Source organism: Protopterus annectens, chromosome 7.part0 (assembly GCF_019279795.1).
Source record: "Protopterus annectens isolate FY-2018-M chromosome 7.part0, PAN1.0, whole genome shotgun sequence".
Taxonomy (NCBI): domain Eukaryota; kingdom Metazoa; phylum Chordata; order Ceratodontiformes; family Protopteridae; genus Protopterus; species Protopterus annectens.
In genome coordinates this window covers 1,545,392,704-1,545,415,082 of record NC_056739.1, presented here as the reverse complement: position 1 = coordinate 1,545,415,082, position 22,379 = coordinate 1,545,392,704, and the positions used below count along the sequence as shown (strand labels likewise).

Below are 22,379 nucleotides of genomic sequence, written 5' to 3'. Positions count from 1 at the left end.
CCCCAATGCACAAGCTGTCTGCAGCTGCTCATTTCCATTCTCACTAATTCACTAATGAGTTTCTATAGGTGCCCAAATCACTATTCTGATTTTGGTTACCTGAAGTATAGTCTGGCTTTATCCCTGTATGCCACGGGACTGGCTGGTCACAGTACAGTTCTGTGACTGCAGTTTAACATAACTGAGATGGTTAACACCAACAGACTGTTGTAATCACTTAATATTTTTCTGTATTTGTGTATTGCTAGAATCGTGGTTGAAAATGTCCATGTTTATCATGTACTTACTGGCCTAAAAATAATAGAGAATAAACTTTTTCACTTCATCTGCAAGCACAGGAATTAAATCCCCTAAACTTAAAACAGTCCAGTTTTGTGAGCATTAGAATTTTTTCAACGAAAACATTGACAAGTGAAAGGCCTAAACCAATGTCGAAACAGAAATGTGAAAGTAACTAAAAAGTGGTCAAAAGTAAAGCGAACACACTAAAGCCTAGAAAAACGAGCAAAAGTACCTGGATAAATCTGGTGTAGAGCACAACAGTAGTAGATAAAATCCAGAAATCACAGCAAAACACCAGAACACACAGCCACCAGATAAAAATATTTAATTGGAAGTAGTAAAACAGTAGTAAGTGCTTTCACAATAAAATTGCTTCATCAGACCAATGGATAAAGGTCTGATGAAAAATTGATCAGTGAAGAGTAGTTTGGTTCTAATTACGGTTTCTTATTCTAGTGTATCAGGAGCACATAGTTTGGCAGTACTACAGTGGATATAAAAAAGTGTACACACCCCTGTTAAAATGCCAGGTTTTTGTGATATAAAAAAATAAGACTACAATAAATAATTTCAAACCTTTTCCCACCTTTAATGTGACCTATAACCTGTACAATTCAGTTGAAAAATAAACAAATCTGTTAAGGAAAAAATATAAAAAATAAAAAATGTAGAATAAGCTGGTTGCGTAAGTGTGCACACCCTTAAACTGATATTTTGTCGAAGCACCTTTTGATTTAATTACAGCATTCAGTCTTCTTGTGTAGCAATCTATCAGCATGGCACATCTTGACTTGGCAATCAATATTTGCCCACTCTTCCTTGCAAAAGTGCTCCAAATCTGTCGAGATTGCGAGGGCATCTGTTGTGCACAGCCCTCTTCAGGTCACCCCATAGATTTTCTGTTGGATTTAAGTCTGGGCTCTGGCTGGGCCAGTCCAAAACTTTAATTTTCTTCTGGTGAAGCCATTCTTTTGTTGATTTGGATGTATGCTTGGGGTCATTGTCATGTTGAAAGCTGAAATTCCTCTTCATCTTCACCTTTCTAGCAGATGTCTGAAGGTTTTGGGCCAAAAGTGACTGGTATTTGGAACTGTTCACAATTCCCTTCACCTTGACTAAAGCCCCAGTTCCAGCTGAAGAAAAGCAACCCCAAAGCACGATACTGCCACCATATTGCTTCACAGTGGGGATGGTGTTCTTTTGATGATGCAAAGTGGTGATGTGAAGTTGTTCTATCTCGCCATTTTGTTCTTACATGTGGGTTCGGAGCCGATCCCTCGGCTCCGAGTCGGTGGCTTTTAAAGCTCAAACTCTCAGAGAAGCTCGAGACCTAGTGTATATCCCATGATGCTCTACTGTAAACCCCCAGATCTAGTTTGCCACTGCAATGGATCTACAGTCTCGTCGGAGCAAGCTCGGGCCAGTGCTATTTTTTTCTATAATTAGCAATATTTTTCAAAAAATATTCTATTATAGTGTTAGCTAGTGTTTAATATTTACAGTTCGTTATATTTAGAGTGTAATTAGAATCCTTAGGATTAGTTAGATTGGTGTGTGTGCTTATCGGCTGTTTGTTAGGCCTATCTTAGTTTGTTTTGGGCGTGACAGGGCTCTGTCAGCCCCTTTGAGTGTGTTTTTTTTCTTAGAATCTACTTAGGATTACTTAGAATTAATAGATAGCTTAAAACTAGCTACTTCTGTAGAGTGTGTATATATATATATATATATATATATATATATATATATATATATATATATTAAAAAAATATATACTGAATAATTTTTTTTCCTAAGTCTTAGTTCAGGGATCTGAACTGGTACATATATTCTTATATTTACACTTATAGTTACATAGATTTTCCATTATAGCATAATGTCTGAGAAGCAAAAGTCTGGCTTCAAAAGGTGTGAGTGTGGTCAGAAAATGTCAGTTACGGGCAACCACTCCACTTGTGTCTACTGTTTGGGTTCTGTTCGTTTGCAGGAAGTGTGCTCCATCTGCCACTCCTTCAGCACCAGAGTGCTCTTGGAGAGGCACAGGAAGCTGGTAGATAGGGGACTCCTGAAGCCTGAGTGTCAGGCTGTTCTGGACAAGACCAACCTTTCTTCCAAGGCTTTGAAGGGGTCGAAGTCATCCAAGGGGTCCTCGGAGCTTAAGTCCTCGGCTCCGAGCTCCTCTAGTGTGGTTCGATCATCGGCTGCACAGCCCTTGGAGCCATGTATCGATCCTTTACCTCGGAGCCCAGTTGTGGATCCAGTGTTGGAGACTCCTCAGTCTCCGATTCTTCAATTGGTGCCGTCTTCGGCTCCTTCGACCCATCCCTCGACCCATTCTTCGAGACCATCTGATTTGGACCTGGATCGAGTGGTTAAGAGATTGCTAGAGAACCTGGCACTGGCCAAAATGCTTTCCACTTCGAGCAACTCTGCTTCAAAGCCTGAAATTCCAACCCTACTTTCTTCTCCTCCTCCTCCGAAGCCAATCGAGGTCTCGGAGCCGGGGCAGACAGAACCGATGTCGGTAGAGCTTTCGGAGCCGAGGTTTGATCCACCTCCCTCGGCTCCGTCGACCTTGATCTCTTCGGTTCCGACCGGGGAGTCTCTGGGCCGACACGCCCTCGCTGGCTCCGGGGTGGAGAGTCGGACCGATACATTGTTTCCGACCCTTCCCCTAGGGGTTTCGGCGCAGGTGGCTTCGGCTCCATCCTCAGGATTGGAGCACGGGATCTCGGCTCGGGGAGGGCTGTCGGCCTCTTCGGAGCCGACAGACTTCTCGGACCGGGATTCGGGTGCCTTCGATGCCATGAGGAATGTCATGTCTGCCAAGACCACTACCTCCTCGGATCTTTCTTCCCCTCCCCCTAAAGGGCCTTGTTCTGTCTCTTCCACACAGGTCCCTACCAAGCGTCGAGACCCAGAGCCTCAGGTATCCCCATTGGATGGCCCCTCCTCTACAGGGACTTCACCGGACGCTCCCACTGATGAAGTACCCAGGAAGAGGCCATGCAAGAAGAGGCACCTGGATTCCCCACAGGAATCCCTGACATCGGATACCGACTTGGAGGAATCGGAAGGGTCCCCACGATCCCCCTCAGAGGATGTCTCATTTGCAGACATATTGGAGATGTTAAGGCAGAGGGGTGATTGGCAGTCCCTTGCCCCTACTGAGGATGAGTCGGTACTCCTGAAGGCCTTTGGGTCTCAACCATCCACCTCCTGGGTTTACCCCCCCCCCTTCGATGAACTAGTGGATCTGGTTGCTCGAAGGGCGTGGGAATCCCCTGATTCAGTGGAACCGGTCCCTCGGAGGCCCAACAAGTTCATTACTTCCCCTACTGACAAAGCTTTTCTTACCAAGAGAGTCCCGGTTGATGCCATGGTGGTGGCGGCAGCTACCAAGAAAGAGATGTCGGAAACCTCTTCGTCTGTCCATCCTCCTAATAGGGATTCTAGGACGATGGACAGGTATGGGAAACGCATATTTAGTTCTGCAGCATTTTCCATGAGCTCGCTCAACTACCTGATCCATTTTACCCGCCTTCAACGAGATCTCCTTAAAGAGCTGGGAGATACTCTACAGGGTAACACAACTGATGCAGTTTCTGAGAAAGTCACTGCACAACTCAACACCCTCAAATCTAAATAAAATAAATCAGCGCCAAAAAAAGAGGTAGAAGAATACAATGCAAAAATAGCGTACAAACTGTCTTTATTTGACCGCTTTCGTAAAAAACTTCCTCAGAATAACTAGACAAAAAAAGCAAACACATCACAACTCAACACCCTCAAATCTATAGTCAACTCATCCATGCGGCTCATTTCTTATGCCGCCAACGGATGGAGTAGGGCGGCAGGCTCAGCGATAGCTCTTCGGAGACAGTCCTGGATGCGCCTTTGCTCCTTTGCGGAAGCCTTCGTCAATACCCCATTCAATGGTTCCACCTTGTTCGGGCCTAAAGTTAAGGAGACGCTTACTAGGTGTGAACAAGAAGGAAAGATTCTGTCTGCTGTAGGAGTCCGTTTCTCCACTCCAACTAGCCCGTACCCCAAAGGGCAACGAAGTGGAAAAATGTGGTTCCGAAAACCCCAAGGAGCTTTCCAGAACACACCTACGGATAACCCCCTCTAGGGGCAGAGGAGGGGGTAGAAACAGAAGACTCCGTCCAAACGGCAGAGGGGGTCTGCAAAATCAGGGTGACAGGGAGCAGTTCTTTGGTAAGCCCTATCAGCGTTCCTGAAAGGAAGCCCGGCTGTCCTTCTCTGGAGGTGGTCGGGGGTCGCTTGACTTTATACCCAAACGCCTGGCTAAATATTACAATGGATTCTTGGCTAAAAAGCATCATTTCTAGAGGTTACTACATTCCCTTTACAAAACTCCCTCCCATGTGTACAAGTATTCCAGATGTTCCACCCAGTCTGCGCAAGCTAGCAGCCGTAGAGATTCAAAACCTGCTAGACAAAAGAGTCATCCAGCCAGTCCCGGTGGACCAGATAGGATCCGGAACTTACTCAAGGTTCTTTTTAGTTCCAAAGAAAACAGGGGACTGGAGGCCCATATTAGACCTCAGCAAACTCAACACCTTCGTCAAGAAGGAAAAGTTCCGGATGGTCATGCTTCAATCGATACTTCCGTTCCTAGAAACGGCCGATTGGATGTGCTCTATAGATCTCAAGGATGCTTACTTCCACATCAAAATGGCCAGATCATCCAGAGAACATTTGCGTTTCCAGCTGGGGGCCAGTCATTACCAATTCAGAGCCCTGCCCTTTGGTCTCACTACAGCCCCCAGATTGTTCACCAAATGTATGGCAGTGGTCACGGCTCACCTGAGACGTTTAGGATTCCGGGTGTTTCCATATCTGGACGACTGGCTCCTCACCGCCACCTCCAGGCATCAGCTAATCCAGGCAAGCGACTACACTATCAACCTTTGTTCCCAGCTGGGCATAACCGTAAACTTCAAAAAATCATCGTTATCGCCCTCGCGGTGTATTACCTTTATAGGAGCAGAGCTAGACACCGTCAATTCAAGGATCAGGTTGCCTCAAGCAAGAATCATATCTCTAAGGAGTCAGTTGTCTATTCTGCTGACCCAGAACAAAGCTCCTGCGTCCCAGATACTGAAGCTATTAGGCACAATGGCAGCCACGCTAATAGCAGTCCCGTTGGGGCGCATGCACATGCGGATACTCCAGTGGCTACTCCTCACACAATGGTCTTACCAACAACTGCCCTTATCACACGAGATTCTGTTAACAAACCTTTGCAAAAAGGATCTCAATTGGTGGCTGATCACAGACCATATAGTAGTCGGACGTCCCCTTGTTCTTCCCCAACCCACAGCCACAGTGACCACAGATGCTTCCCTGATAGGGTGGGGGGGGGCTTTTTCAGGGAAAGACTGTCCAAGGTACTTGGTCAAGCATGGAATCACATTTGCATATAAATGTCCTGGAGCTGAGAGCGGTGTTCCTGGCGTTGCAACACTTTCACGACTCTCTTCCTCCAGGGACAATTGCAATTCAGATGGACAACATGTCAGTAGTCTGGTACATCAACAAGCAAGGGGGAACCAGATTGTATCCCTTATGCCGAGAGGCCCTAAGAATTTGGCAGTGGGGTACATCCACCAGATGCTTTCTAATAGCAACGCACATCCCGGGGTCATCCAACGTGATAGCGGACAACCTGAGCAGGGCCATCCTATTGCCTCACGAGTGGTCCCTCAAACAACAGGTGGCGGACAGGATTTTCCGCAGATGGGGCCAGCATTGCTGCAATCTGTTTGCATCTCCGATGAATGCCAAATGCAGCAGCTACTTTGCTCTTTATCCCCCATCGGGGAGCAACCCGAGGGACACGCTCATACACGATTGGCCCCCGGGCTTCCTATATGCCTTCCTGCCAATTCCCCTAATTCCCAAATTCATACAGAGAGCCAAAAGTCTGGGAAGGACTGTGATTTTGATAGCTCCGTCTTGGCCTTATCAGATTTGGTTCCCCTTCCTACAGAAGTATTGAGTGGAAGAACCATGGACTCTGGACCCAGTGCCAGACCTTCTGACTCATTCGTCAGGAGTTCTTCATCCCTCCCTCCCTCATCTCCCTGAAACTGACAGCTTGGCTGCTCCAATTCCCATATTAGCCAGGTCTCAAGATTCGTCTCCCGCGGTCCAACATATTATAGTTTCCTCTCATAAATTGTCAACCAGGAAGCTATATAACAGCAAATGGAAACTATTTGTTCACTGGGCTTCTAACCACGACATTGACCCTTATGTTGCCCCTATTCATACCATTTTGGAGTTCTTGTCTTCCTTGTTCTATGAGGGTGCAGCTGCTGCCACCATAAGAGTTCAATTGGCTGCAATTTCCAACTTTCATGTAGGATTTAATGGGTCTAACATCATGTCCCACAGACTATGTAAAGCCTTTTTGAAAGGGACCCACCATCTCGGATCTCCTATTAGACAACCTATCTCTCCCTGGAATTTGAATCTTATTTTATCCCAATTGATGCTTGCCCCCTTCGAGCCCGCGTCATCCTGTGACTTGAAGTTTCTTTTCTGGAAAACTATATTTCTGGTAGCCATTACATCTGCAAGTAGGGTCTCCGAACTTCAAGCTTTATCTTCCAAGCCCCCATATTTGATCTTCCACCCTGACAGGGTGTCCCTTAGGACAAATCCTACTTTTCTTCCTAAGGTCTGTTCAGAAACTAACTTAAATCAGTCCATTGAGCTCCCAACCTTTTTTAGACACCATACCAACAGACAATTGAGATTCTACTTGGACAGAACGAAAGACTTCAGACAGTCTGATCAACTCTTTGTCTCTTATGCAGAGAACAAGAAAGGTTCTGTGGTATCAAAAATCACATTATCTAACTGGCTTTCTGATTGTATTAAATTCATTTACTCCTCCACAAACCAACCCTCCACTAACCAACCATTACCGAATAATGTCAAAGCCCATTCTACCCGGGCTGTTTCTACGTCTTTAGCTCATGCAGCTCATTTACCCTTGGACACCATTTGTGCAGCTGCCACGTGGTCTAAACCTCACACGTTTATCACTCATTACAAAGTGGACAGGGCCTCCAGGGACAGGGCTTCCTTTGGTTCCACTGTGCTCAGGAATGTTCTCCCTTGAGCCACCCAGGGTTAGGGTGCTTGGGATGCTACCCACGTGTAAGAACAAAACGGCGAGATAGAACAACTTCACATAAAGAAGTTATGTCCTTACCATAACGTTCCATGTGAGTTGTTCATCTCTCCTTTTTGTTCTTACATTCTCTCTCACCTTCCCCCTCCTGTTAAGAAGGATGGTTGCCTTGGTGGATTGGTGGGTCTTGTCAGCCTGTCTTCTTAGGACAGACTGTGTTTTCTCCTTCTGCGTCTATAGGTACCTAGATAGGTAGGTACTGTAGTTTTTCTTACTTTTAGACTGTCTTCGGGTGCAGTGTACTAGATCTGGGGGTTTACAGTAGAGCATCATGGGATATACACTAGGTCTCGAGCTTCTCTGAGAGTTTGAGCTTGAAAAGCGGCCAACTCGGAGCCGAGGGATCGGCTCTGAACCCACGTGTAAGAACAAAAAGGCGAGATGAGCAACTCACATGGAACGTTATGGTAAGGCCATAACTTCTTTTTTTTTGCACCAAACGTACCATTTGGAAGAGTAGCCAAAAAGTTCAACCTTGGTCTCATCAGACCATAACACATTTTCCCACATACTTTTTGGAGACTTGATGTATTGTTTTGCGAATATTATCTGGGCCTGGATATTTTTCTGTGTAAGAAAAGGCTTCCGTCTTGCAACCCTGCCCCATAGTCTAGTCATATGGAGAATACGGAGATTGTTACATATAGCACACAACCAGTACTTGCCAGAAATTCCTGCAGCTCCTTCAGTGTTGCTGTAGATCGCTACACTTGTAGATCTCTTGGCAGTCTCCCTGACCAGTTTTCATCTTGTCTTTCCATCAATTTTGGAGGGACATCCAGTTCTTTGCAACGTCACTGTTGTCCCATATTTTCTCCACTTTTAATGACTGTCTTCACTGTTCCATGGTATATCCAATGCTGTGGAAATGTTTTTGCACCCTCCTCCTGATGATAACTTTCAGCAATGAGATTCCTTTGATGCTTTGTAAGCTCTCTGCGAACCATGGCTTTTGCTGTAGCAGGCAACTGAGTAAATGTCAGGAAAATCTTGCTAGGACAGCTGAACTTTATTTGGGGTTAATCAGAGTTTAATTGATGGCCGTTGTGTACCCAAGAAGACTGAATGCTGTAATTAAATCAAAAGGTGCTGCCACAAAGTATTAGTTTAAGGGTGTGCACGCTTATGCAACCAGCTTATTGTATGCTTTTTTATTTATTTATTTTTTCCCCTCATAGATTTGTTTGTATTTCAATTGAATTGTACAGGTTATAGGTCACATTAAAGGTGGGAAAAGTTTTTAAATGATTTATTGTGGTCTCATTTTTTTTATATCACAAAAACCTGGCATTTTAACAGGGGTGTGTGCACTTTTTATATATACTGTACATTGAAATACGTTTTATTTGTTAGCTGGACTAATGGGCTAAGCTGATTTTTTTTTCTTTCTTTCTTCAGGCAAGATCTGTGTCAGAAAGTTGAGTCTGAACTGCATTGTCTGTCACTCTGCCTGCTGTCTGACCCATGCTTTGAGTTTGTTCATTTCAGTTTTCAGCCCACCACTACCTTGAGGAAATTTCATGATCTCCTCTGAGGATGGTCACTTTTGTAGTAAATCATAGCATTAAAGTTTTATCTCACCTAGCTAGTCTTTACCTAGTCAGACTTTTAAACAGACATTTATTGTTCCCTTTGAAGGCTTTTGGTAGTACAGAGCTAGATTTGTATGAAGCTTGATAGGTGTGCGGGGCATATGTGACTGTGCACCTTTTTCATTACTTCTCACTGCTTCAATTACCTCAGTTCCTACTTCAGGTTTTTTCCAGCTGTAAAGATGCTTATGGTACTCTTGTCATTTATTGTTTTCTCTTCAGTCAATGCTTAAGTAAGCATCAAAATAGGGTTGTAGATTGCTGTATTTACCACAAGTTTGTCAGTTTTACTTAATTTCTGTACTGCTAGAGATGAAAGCTGCAAATTCTTAAAGGACCAAAGAAATACCTAAATCTATCAAATGAGAGTCATCTACAGAAGCTGATAAGAAATTGAAGAAAATGAAATCTCGCATTGTTTCTAAGAAGGGAACTAACTAAAACAAATGCCTTACACAGGGTCAGGCAATCTCTGGCTTAAGTATCAAGGCTGTTTTCAGCAACATCACTATCACCAAAAGCTTTTGCCTTTGCAGCACCTTCTTTAGTACCTACATTGATGTCCTTTGAGACTGTCAGGTCCAGAGGTTTTAGTGATAAGAGCTTGCAACGTAACTAGTAATTCTCTAATGCAATCCATTTCTCTGGCATCTGTATCAGCTTCTGAGACATGTCAGACCTCCTTTGATTATGCATTGTTTACTGTGGAGCATTTTAACATTGTTCAGGAAACCTCATTAAAGCCGTAGAGACTTAAATGGTACATAATTCAGAGTCAGGTGTGAATCTTCACAGGTAACTACAAAGGTTCCAGAGGGGTAAAAGGAAAGGAAGAGTAATACTTCTCTTACCAAGGTGTTATAAAAGCCACGATACTGTGTTGTTGGGCAGACCCGGCTGAGGTTTCTTTGAGTATAAATTGATAGTGTTGAAAGGTTTTGATAAATGTAGGAAATTTGCAGATACTAGGTTGTTATTTCTGTAGTAGTGTATTGTGTTGATGAAGGATATAAGAGCAGGGTCAGTGCTATGTGGTGTTCTAAAACCACCTTTGGATGAGGAGGACAGGTCATCAGATAAAGGGTATTCTAGTAGCTGGAAATGACTGGATTTTTTTGAAGATTTTAGATAGAAGAGATAACATTGCTATGGATCTTAAGTTGTTAGGCTCAGTTTAGGTTCCACCTTTGTGGACTGGAATAATGTAGGATTGCTTCCGGATGCTAGGAACATAAGATTCAGAGATGATGCTTTTAATAAGAATGGGTAGTAGCTAGGCAATTGGTTTTGCTGCTAGCGTAAGGTTTTCTGTGGGTAGGTTATCTGGTGCAAGTGTTGTTGGGTGCAGTTTAGAAAGATATGACTGGATTTTTGAAGTGAGAATAGGTTGTATGAAGAAGGTGTTGGGATTATTGGAAGAGGAAAGGATTGGTAGTAATAAGGAAACTACAGAGTCAATCAAGTTATTAAAAGTACTTGCAATTTTTGTAGTTGGAATCATTAGGATTTAGGCAGGGTTGGGTGGGATTGCCTGGGCTGACAGGGTGGGCAAGTCCCAACCTGAATTTTTGTAGAGATTTGGAGTAATTTTGTTGATTGATAAATAAGTTTTTTTTTTTTTTTTTTTTTTCTAGTCATGATGGATATGAGCTTTAGTAATGTTTCTTAGGGCAGTTTGGAGAGTGGTCAGGGTATTGCTGGTTTTCCAAGTAGTCCGTGGTTTATCTGTTTGTTTCATCAGTTATTTAGTAAATGTAGATGGCTGGGGGTAGGCTTTAATTTGACACTTTTTTATCATTATTGGAGCTTATGGGTTAAGTATAGATAGAAACAGCTTTATCTAGGGGGAGACTTTTAGTATGTTCCACTTTTACTGTGCCAAAGTACCATTAAAAGTGATATAATTGAAACTGGAGAGATTTCTAGCATATTTATATGTTTGCTTAGTGTTGATTGAGCGAGTATGCATAGTAATTGTGTGGTGGTGATCACTCGGGGAGTCCGGAAGTACACTAAATTAAGATATATTTTTAGGTTGATTTTTTAAGATCCAGTCTGTGATGGATTCAGTTTTAGTGGATTTGTTAAATCTAGTTATAGCAGTTTGTTTTTGAGTGAAGGAGTAAAGGTGACAAAGGTTGTAGGAGTCCATGGAGCAAGATGCGTTTTCTGTGGGATTGCAGTAGGCCTAGTTAATATTAGTGTTACCTAGTATTAGTGTTTCATAGGATATAGTGGTAGATGCCCAAGACAGAATATCTTCCTTGATCAAAATATTATTTGTTTGATTTGGTAGGATGTAAAGGGCAATTTTTGTTGCTGTTAACCTGTAGGATGGATACAAGTAGTAACGCATTATCAAGCATTGGTACACCATTTTGAGGATCGAGTGGTATTGAGTGTGTTGGGGAAAAAAAAGGATTGCAATGGCAACTGCATGTTTGGAAAGCCGATGGATGTTGTAGCTAAGTGGGAAGTGAGGTAATTTTCCTTTCTGAGATAGAGGGTTTTGAAATTGTTTCAATTAAAATATGTGGTGTGTGTAGTCGTGTCCAGGCATGCAGGGAAGTGTTGCATAAACTCTGCAAGTTAATATTGTAGATTTTGAGGTTATGTGTTGAATGTTTATAGGGAATTGCGTGATAGGAGGGGGGGTGGATTGGTTTGGGTCCAGGGTTCCTGTGAATGTCACCAGTTCTGAGTAGAGTTGTATGACTGAATTGAAATATTGGCTAAAGAAAATGGTACATTTTTTGGAGGAAGTAAAGTTAGGGATGGTGTGAGTTAGTAAAGTATTTGGTTAAGTGCATATTATCATTGCTATTGTTGGAAAATAGATTAGATGGATGAGAAATTATGAGGTTGTTTGTGAGAATGCAGTGATGCAGAGTGAAAAGGTTGAGGTGAAGGATTAGTTTTAAGTGTAGGAGGACAGGTAATATAAGGTTGTTAGGACAGTGAAGAGAGACTAGGTACAACATTGTATGGGTTAACATTAGTGATGGATTTGATATTTTGTAGTGAGGTAGCAAGATAGTTGAGATTGATATGAGTTAGAAGTTGTGTAGCAGTGTGTTAATGAAGATGCTTATGAAGAATAATTATGATATTCTTTCTAATGGGATTTACTTGTGTGGGAAAGCTAAAGAAACCAGGGTTAAGTTTGTATGTTTAATGGGGGGGGGGTGTTCTTTATAAATTTAACATACCAGGGTGATAATTGAGTGAAGTGGTCAGAGAAACTCACCCGTTAGTGGGAGGTTATGTCTGCTTGCATGCACGGTACTAGATAGATATTGAAAAAAAATAACATCAGTGAAATAGTGGAAGCAGGTAAAGATCTAAAGAATTTATCTAAATGTCACCTAGCTTAATTAAGTTTTTTTACATAGGGTTTGTAACTGAAAAGAGAGGCAGAAGAGGATACAGAAGCAAAATTACCGTGCCTTTTCAACAACTAAGAAAGCAGAGTGCAGAAGGGGTGGAGAGAGCAATATAGTAGTTATGGCCTGCATGTGTGAAGGTAAAAGCAGCAGGCACTACTCCTGGAGCAAGGTGAGAGGACAGTAAATCTTGAAGTCTGTGCAGGCAGTTATAAGTGAAGCAGTGGAGGGCAGACATGGTTAAATTAAAAGTGCAGTCATGCCTTGAATGCAGTAAATATTGAGACACCTGATATAATGTAGCAGTCTCAGAGGGGTTGTTTGTACTGTTAGGCTTCATACCAGGATGTAGGGTGATAGTGTGGATTTCTAGCAATTGCGTACACATTAAGCCTTGAATGCAGTCAGCAGAGAGAAGACACTTGATGTAGCATTTAAGTGTCAGTGGGATGTCACAGTGCAGATTTCTAGCAATTGTGTACTGAGGAGACAGATGTGTTTAGCCTTGCAAGGCATGAGGAAAGTAGGCGCTGCTGTTTACAACTGCAATCAGATTACACATATTTGTCCATTTGAGAAAACAATATATGGATGGCAGTTTCATGCTGTCAATGAAAGTGAACTTCTGATTAATTACACATTAAAAAAAAAATCACTGTCTGGGGATAGCAGCAAATTACAAATGTCTACTATGACTCCCTCAACATTTGTAACTTTTAATAGAAGCAAAACAGGACTGTGGACTGATCAAACATGCAGGGTGATTTGGAGACCTGCCTCTCAGAATCGGATTGTCTCTTTGTAGAGCTGGAAATAGTGTGCTTCCCTCTTTATGTATCAAAACACTTTAGAATCAAACCCTGTCTTTACCAGTAAATGTCCTGACTGAAAATTACCCCGAAAAGCTGTCACAAAACTGTGCACTGCTTTTAGTTCTTTTTAACTGATGTGGAGAGATTTCCCTTGCTGAAGTCAATTGCTCCAAAACAAACAACTGAAATGGGCCCCCCAAGCATATTCCAAAGCGTCTGTTATTAAACATTGGATCTCTGACAGGGGAGAAATAAAGTCAAAGTAAACTTTATTGTTATTCAGAAATCAGACAACTGCAAAAACTGAACGAAATTCTCTGTCCAGACTCAATGTGCAGACAACATATAGACTATTTTCACAGACATTTACACACATAATACCTAGCTATTGTATCACGCACATGCAGGTAGACAGACTAATACTGCCCATAATTAGAAACGCATTTTAACACTTTTCGCAGTGAGTAATTATTTGCATGAGACTTTAGTATTGCACGGGTACTTTGTTAAGACATTGCATTGTGCTTTGTTGTACTAATCCACCATAAGAATTCATGTTTTGATATAATAAGGAACTAGAATCAAAGTTTCCAGAGAATACCTGGATTCCACAGATTTCTGACCTGCCACTGTTGTATTTCTGACATAAACAGTGATGTGAGGTACCAAAAGCATGCAAGAAAGTATGTACGCCAAAGTTCAGAAGAAAATGCCTTGCTGGGATCTCTTGTTTTGCAAAGTAATTTAAGACTGCCTGAATCTCCATCTGCTTTTCTTCTTTAGATGACCCTTTTTCCATGTCCTTTTTGCACCAACAATCAAACCTCCCCTTACTGGACTTGAACCCCTTATGCTCCATAGTAGTGGGGGTCATCATAGATCCAGAGGGTCTATCAGTCAGGCCATCTGCTGTGGTGGTGTAGAGGGATAGTGCCAAGACTGCAGCCCAGGAATCCTGAGACTGAGTATTGGGCCTAGCAGTAGGGGAAGCTGGTATGAATGAGACAGAGCATATTTTGGAATGCTACAATCCCTTGGAGGAGAGACACTGATGTATATTGTGGCCTAATGGCATTCAGCTTGGCAAATCACTGCTTGGTAGCAGCCTTTATGGTGGATGTACAGAACATGCATTTTCATGGGAAATGGCACTGTGAGCCTCTGAAGTGATGCAGATCTTAAGTCTTCCAACTCAAGGAGTTGGAATTGGGCCAGTAGAAGTGCTCTTTTAGCCAGGATACTGGTTAGGGTACAAATGGCCTCATGACTGCCTGACTGATGGCTGTAGCATTGTCCTAACTAAGCATCCCAGGGAAGACTCCTGTGTGACCTTATAGTTTCCAGAGTCCACAGTACCTTTACAACATAACACATAAGGATTCCAAGTGTGTGCATATGGTGGGTAAGAGATTTTCATTCTTTTGCTTTAGGGCTGAGGTACCTTAATTGTCTGTGTAGTATGTCCCTGTTCAAGTCATTCCTTGAGGATCATGTTCTGAAATGTCTGCAGACCTGTCTGATGGCAGTGGCTAGGGCAGTAAGCTGGGGCAGTAAGCTGAAGAATGTGCCTGCACCAGATGGCATGGTTTGGCTGTCTTATTTAAAGATGAGTTCAGACAGGTCCACTCTGGATGTACCCCTTTTGGGACAATGTCATACTTGTAAAGGTCTCACAAAACATTTTGAAGATTGCCCCCCCCCCCCCCCCCACACACACACACACACAAGTAGATATTGAGCCCCTATAGGCAGTCCCTGATGGCCATTTCTTTTCTTAATCTTCCTGTATGCCACACCATTTCTCTAAGAATGAAGCTCCCCGCTAAGAGAATATGGAGAGCCAGTAAGGGTCTGGCCATGTTTTCTGCCATGTCACTACTAGCTTAAGTTGCTTTCTCTGAATAGGAGTTGCATTTCTGACTATCCTGCATGACTGCTCACAGGAGATTGTTTTTGCACATTTTGCTCTTCTTGATTAACTATCACCACTGAGAGAGCCATGGCTACCTGAATTGGCTCCATGAGTAGTCTCCAGAATGGTGACCCCCTCAACTCAAAGGTGAGGCCAAAAAAAAAAAAAAGACATTAGGAGTCGAGGACCAAAAGGAGGGGTTTCGATCCTCTAAATTGTAACAAAGAGCTTACCCTAGCAGCCACTAATGCATACACATGCGCGCACACAAACACACACATTAATTTAAATGGTTGTAATGTTGGCCAGCATCAACTGTTTAAATAAATGACAGTACTGCACTCCTCCTCATTCGACAGTTCAGCCCCATTGCTAATTGCACCCATTGCACCCCTTAACAGCTTGCCCCTAGGGCTGCTACCTTCTTTGCCCCACCTTAGCCTTGACCATTTATTGGTTGATTTAGTGTAGTCAGGGATGGCCAGATCCTCAAATTCTTGAATCATATCCCAGAAAGAGCTTCAGTAAGAGATCAACTCCTCTCCATAGAGCTCATAAAACAGACCCAGCCTCTACTGTTCAGAAGTTCTTTAGTCCCTGGCTCTTATTCCTGGAAAGGAAAATTACTCCTGCCTCTTCCTTGCTCTGAAATGTTTGGAAGATTGCTATCCCATCCTGCATTTTACAGTGTAAACACATCTAGTACATTAAATTCCAGACAGTGACTATGCCCCTCCTGAATATGTTGCATGGGTGGCATTGCTGGAACTAATGGATGCCTTACAGCACATTATACGATATACAGATAGGAAACACCTTCACTTCACTGAGTGTGTGCGTATCACTTTCAGTGCACAGCACTGCCATTTTATCTCTGTTTCATACGTTTAGTGTTTGCTGTGGAGCTAGGCCTTGCAGAAAAAGGATTTCTGTGTCTCAACTTAACTGAGTGACTGCTTCTGATTGTCCTAGCAGGAGGCACACTAGTAGAGTCACTGGCCTGTACATATAATTTTTTTGTAGGCCCTGGGATTTGTGTCAGCTGAAAGAAGTCTTTTTTGGTCCTTTCTCAGAGGTTTGTCTTTATTAAGGCAGAGTTGGATATTGCAGTGTTAATTGCTCATGCCTACAGAAAGGACCTATGAAGATGCAGAAGAGATTTCAGACTTCAACCATTCTTCGTCATGTGAGCTTAAAAGCAGCAACAATTATTTTAGTTCCATTTGTATGCCTGGTGGTTGCAATTTGACAGTGCAGTGCTTCTGGCTATAAAACCATTACCCCTCTTTCAGACCTTTTATCATTAGATCCTTACTCCCAGGCTGTAGAATGAGGACAGTTCACACCATTCTAAATATGAACTCCTATTTTCTGCTGTGTAATCCATTTCAGGTCCTGGCTCTGGACACTTCATTAGTGGGATGGAAAGCCCATCTGGTCTCCTTCCTCTTTCAGGGGAGTACTGGATCTACTGGAAAGGGGGTTCCTTGTCAGCATTCTAGAGCTGTGGGCAGTATTTCATACTTCAAGAGCTCTGGGGAAAGTGATGAGACCAGAGCCTACCCTGCTTCATTCAAGCTACCAGGCCATAGTGTGAGGGTACATAAACACATTGTGTAATACATTTATATCCCCCATGCAGTGGATGATACATGTCTGACAATGGGCAAATGAGTCTTGACAGCATTTCATGTCCCTTGAGAAGTGAATCGTGGTATGTCTGAACTGCAGTACTAGTTCTGTTGTGAAGCATGAGGGTTCAGTAATCCTCTGTGGTCACAGTCTTCTGGGAGAAGGCTACCTAGGAGATGGAATTCTTTGGTAGAAAGCAGGAGGTTCCTTGCTCTGCTCAGTTTAGTGGAGCAAAGGAGAGTTGATGCTGGATGAATTCTCTTTCTCAAGGCAGGTAAATTCCTGTGCCCCTCTTCTGTATTCACACTAACTCCATGACTCCCTGCTGCAGAGTGGAGGCCAAAGAAGGGCATGTTTTCAGGCTCTAAGGTCATGGTAGCACAGGAAACATTTCAGTAAAGACCAAGAAAGTCTTCTGAGGTTGAGGCAACAATTGATTCTACCTCAGTGTTTGGCTATCTAGATACTCTTTCTGGAACACCTAGCTGGAGTTTGGAGATGGAAACTGTCGGGAAGACTTGCACTCACTAGATATTCTCCCCTAAGTGGGGAGGTAGTAATTTCCACTTCAACTGACCAGTCTGCAGATGATCTTGACCACCTCAGACATTTGCATGATCTGGGTTTGTTATTCTATAACCTGTGTGTTTGTTTCATGCATCACTGCCCATCATGATTAGGCAGAGGGGGTAGCACCATAACCCAGTAGTTGTAATACATCTGAATGAGTCAAGTTTAATTTGAAACCTGATTACGTTAGCCCCATCTCGTAAATAAACTCAAATTTGTAGTTATTTTCTGTGAAAGGCAACCCCAACTATGCAGTGGGATTTTATCTCTTGCACCCCCTGAATTAAAATAACTAAATTAGAGATCACACAGCCTCATTGTCGCCTCACAGTTAGACGTTGCCCGTTCGTTTCTCAGTTAGAGCGTCTTCTGTGTGGTGACATGCGTGAATGGGCATTCCTTTGTTGAAGGTTGTGCGTTAGGCCTGGCAAGCCAGCATGTAAAAATCTACTGCCAATCATTAGCGGACCGGAGTTCCGCTGTGGCGACCCCTTACCGGGAAAAGCCGAAAGACGTAAACAGCCTCAGAATAGGGTAATGGAACTCATTTGATTTAGTGGGCTGAAGTAATCAAGTTAGACTAATGTGGACCAGATCTAGCCAACAACTACTGGGCTAGTACCAGCTGTTAAGCAATCCCTAAAAGGGTGTTTTTTTTTTCTCTACCCACCTTTGGTGAGCCATTATGCACCTTGGGACCCTGATTTTATAATTATCAGGCTCAGCCATCTGTCTTTCATGCCTGTGAATTTGGCACCTCTGAATTCTGTCTCCCTGTCTCGGAGCGATATCAGCTTTACTCAGAATATCTCAGGACTTCCATCTTTAGGGAATCGTATCTGGCCTTTCAAAAGGATCAGGTGCCTTTTAGAACTACTCATCTTTATTTAAACAAATCATGGAAGAATTGGTTTTAAATCAAAATAACCATCTCCTTTTTTTCTTTGTAGGTGTAGTAACCAAAACCAGGGGGGAGGGAGAAGAGGGATCGCTTTGTACTTTCAATGTTTCTCCAGCAGCTCAGGTTTTACCTAACAAGAGTGAACAGGTACATGAAGACCAAACAGCTTCTCATCCCTTTTACCCCAGTGAAAGGGAATTGCACTTGCCAAACAAAAAGTTTCCAAATGGATTGCTGGCTGCATTATGTTTTGTCACTAGGTAGAGAACTGCTTGTTGGAAAGTGTCTGTGTCAAAGACCTCATCATCAGGGGAATTGCTTTTTCCAGTCTGTGTTTCAAAACTGGCTCTGTTGCAGACAGTTGTGCCATTGCCAGTTATTTAATAGTTGCCTCATTCAGGAGGCATTATAGCTTGGACAATGACTCCAGGAATTATACTGAGCTTTTGGATTTTTTTGATCTTGTTGCTGACCTCCAAAGTTCTGTTTTATTAGCTTAGGATTCTTACCAGCACTTATCCACCACACAGGGTGCCCAGTATCAGATCCAAAGCTGTGCATGCGTGAATGGGCATTTATTTTGGTATAGTGTATGTGTCCTGAGGTGTGTAACTTAAAGTTGAACAAACATAATGTTAAACAACATTCCAGTAATGAAATTGCATTGGATTGTTTCATCAAACAGACCAAAACAAGAAAACACAAGTGTTTTTGGAGGAAGCAAGACCCCCCCACACACACACATACACCTCCCATACGTCCACAAGAATATGCACACACACACACACAAATGTGTGTGTGTGTCTGTGTCTAAATAAAGTCTGTATGCACGTGCATGCATATATGTGTGTGTGTGTGTGTGTGTGTGTGTGTGTGTATGTATATATATATATATATATATATATATATATATATATATATATATATATATATATATATATATATATATATATATATGTGTGTGTGTGTGTGTGTGTGTGTATGGGTGTATGTGTCACGCACACAAATATACATAACACCATCTCTTCAGACTGCACAATAGTTGAAAAAAGGAGAAATTTCCTTAACCCTGCTGTTCACCAGTCTTACTCAAAAACACTGGCTACACAATCGTGAAACAGGAAAGGATAAACCAGGCCAACAGTTCCTGGTTCAGCAAAACAAATCATTTAGGTATTGCCACGACACTTTTATGCTGGCATAAGTGTCTTTCCCCTTTTTGATTTTTGATTTCTTCACTTAGAAATTGTACTTGTTCAGTAGATCGGGAGCAAACTCAGTAGCTTTGGGGTAGCGTAGTTTTGAACCCCATCCAAGTGTAGATGAAGGAAAAAAACTAGGCAATATGAGGGTAGCAGAAGAGTAAATTCCAGCAGCTATCCAGTGCAGATGGCACCCTCATAGACCAACTAATAAGGTTTGTATGCATCTGTTTTTCCATGTACTCCCTCCCCAGTCAAGTTTGAAGCTGGATGCAAAACTCAAGAAAAGTCTTAAAGTGTAAATGTTCTCCAGCAGTGAATGGCTAGAATATTGTAATATTTTTTTATTTTAGAGATTCTTAGATCAAGTAAAATGCTGCACTGAAATTTGACTTAAATCCTTTAGTTAGTTCATTGCCTCTAATGGAGTTCTTTTGTTTGTACTCATAACATCCAGTTGGTGTGACCTAAGCCTTTAAAATAAAGCCATTGTATCTCAGTTCAAACAAATGCTTATATCAATAGAACCAAAGTGGTGTTAGAAAACTGTAAATGGCAAATTAATCATCATAAAGTAATCTTCACACGGGTTGTATTCAGTTGATTCTAGATCTTAAAATGGATTTTATAAGGCACAATAAACACAGTAAATATTAACTTTTGTAATGTCTAAACAGCTTATGGTATCTCAGTAACCATTCAAACAACACAACTGCCAGCAGTATTTTCATCATACTGCTGTTAGCTTTCAGATTAAGCTAAGCAGTTCTGCCTAAGTCACTTGACTGTTGAGATACTTTGAGAATTATGAACGTTATTACAATGAAAGTAATCTGCAAGTAATATTCAGTATCTCTTTAGCTGCAGTCGACAGAGATTAAATATTAGTGCAGTTGTTTTCAACACTGTGTAAGCTTTAAGAGGAAATCTTCTATTATCGTGTATGTAGCATGGTTTTGGAATTGTTAATGCAGATATGAACAAGCAATGTTTGACACTTGGGTGTGTCAGTAGAATGAAAACTGCATAAACACCTGGCGGTATCACCAGACCGTAATGATTTAAGAATATATTTTTGATCTTTACAGGGATAACCTAATGACAGATATCTATGGCGCCAATTTGTACAGCCAATACCTTGAGAAAAAATCTGTGTTGGGTTCCAAGACGTTGGTTCAAGCCAAGGTTGCTGCTGGAAAGGGAGCCACAACAGCTGCTGTCTCTCAGGAAGAAGACCCAGAAACTCCTTGGGAAAATGAATTAGCCTCACCATCTGCTACTAGCTGTAGGTCTGTCCTTGTCTGCACTGGTATCTATAACCCACATGCACAGGTGCCAGCTAACTGTGGTGAATACATTACTGAGACTGTATTTCATGGGCATAGAGACTTTAAGTTTGATCCTGCCTTGGTGGAACCCAGTCATATAGTAGAAGATGTAAATGCTGCTATAGAACTCATCTTCCAATTAGAAAACTTTATAGTTGAATGAGACTAGAATTTTAAAATATTTATCCAGCTCTTTTTATAATGCCATCAGGTGTGGGTTTTGGGGAATACAGTAAATACTTTTTAACTTTTAACGTATTTATTATTTGTTTTGCTCCAGTGTAGTGAACACCCCAGTTTTTATAATTGTCTTCTGAACAAAATGGGACTCCATGTGCAGAGAACAGAGCTCCGTTTGAAGTTCATAACAAAGAAAAACAGATTTAACATTGAGGATCCTCCTTTATGAATGCTAGGTTGGGCATTTCTTTTCTACTAATCAAAATTTGGCGTTTTTTCAGCAAAATTTCATGCTCAGGAATATCTACACACCTCTACCTATGCATTTTCTGACGTAACACTTTACATAAGCAAACACATCCCATCTCCAAATTCTTTTGTTTTTTTTTCTGCTCGTGTTCAATTTAGATTTTGATTCCTGCTAGGTTTTTAAAGATCTGGATTTGTTTGTCTAAGTATCATAAGAGATAAATGTGTGGCTGTTATGCTACCAGCTAAGGCATGTACTGGTATTTCATTTATTGTCTTGAAAGATCACAGTGTTGACAGCTACCACAAGTGTTAGAGGTTCAGTCTGATTTTTTAGTGTTGAAGGAGGTTCATGTGTTGTCCTAATTTGCAAAGCCATGAAGAGCTCTTCTTGTAGAAGTCAGTAGAAGATTGCTCTTGGGAATCCCTGTATAAGTTAATGCATCATTGCAAGGACAAAATCTTGAAAGCAAGGTCCATGCCTGAAATCTTCTTGAGGCAAGTGCAGTGTGTTAGCCTCCTAGACCTGCAGATTAAAAGCTATTCCTTGCCTAGCAAGAGCCAGAGCTGTAGTCAGTCATCTGTCTCAGTTAAGGACCTTGGGATGGAGTGGGGGTGTAGCCTGAGGTTTTTACACTGCTCTGTCTTTTGCTGATTGTGTAGAACCTTTGTGGTAGTCTAGCCTCATTTGAGAGAGTTGTCTCTAGAGTCATGCAGCCATGGATTGGTAGTAGTTAGAACCAGGGTGTATCATTTTGGGGATGGGTATAAGGTCTGCATGGGTCAGCGCGAATTATTTGAGGAAGCTCTGTATGGTCATCCCATGCCAGGGCTCTTGCATTGAAGAACATCAACATTAAGCAGGTGTTTGTCTTACAGGAACTTGGCAGGTGTGGGACGGCACCTTTGGAGTGTTTGATCTGACACCCAAATAATACTCAACAAGTCTCTCCTTATCTCATGCTGTCTTAGTTTACTCTGTAGTTCAGCAATGGTCCCCAGTTTCCCTACTGCCAGATTTTATCACATGCAAGTCTCACTTGTGTGTTGACGTGTGGTAGCAGAGGGCATGGTACACCTTTGCTCTGTGGATCCTACTTTCTCTGAGATG

At 42.2% G+C, this 22,379-nt stretch overlaps 1 protein-coding gene across 1 annotated transcript in view; it reads left to right on the top strand.

The window, feature by feature from the left end:
• The window catches only part of LOC122807119 (haloacid dehalogenase-like hydrolase domain-containing 5), an 865,954-nt gene extending 844,743 nt beyond the window's left edge, over positions 1 to 21,211 (top strand). The window contains exon 8 of the mRNA XM_044078093.1: positions 20,600 to 21,211. Within this exon, the coding sequence (XP_043934028.1) occupies positions 20,600 to 21,002 (403 nt within the window). The 3' untranslated portion in view covers positions 21,003 to 21,211. The remainder of the gene's footprint in view (positions 1 to 20,599) is intronic.
• Positions 21,212 to 22,379: the final 1,168 nt, after the last annotated feature.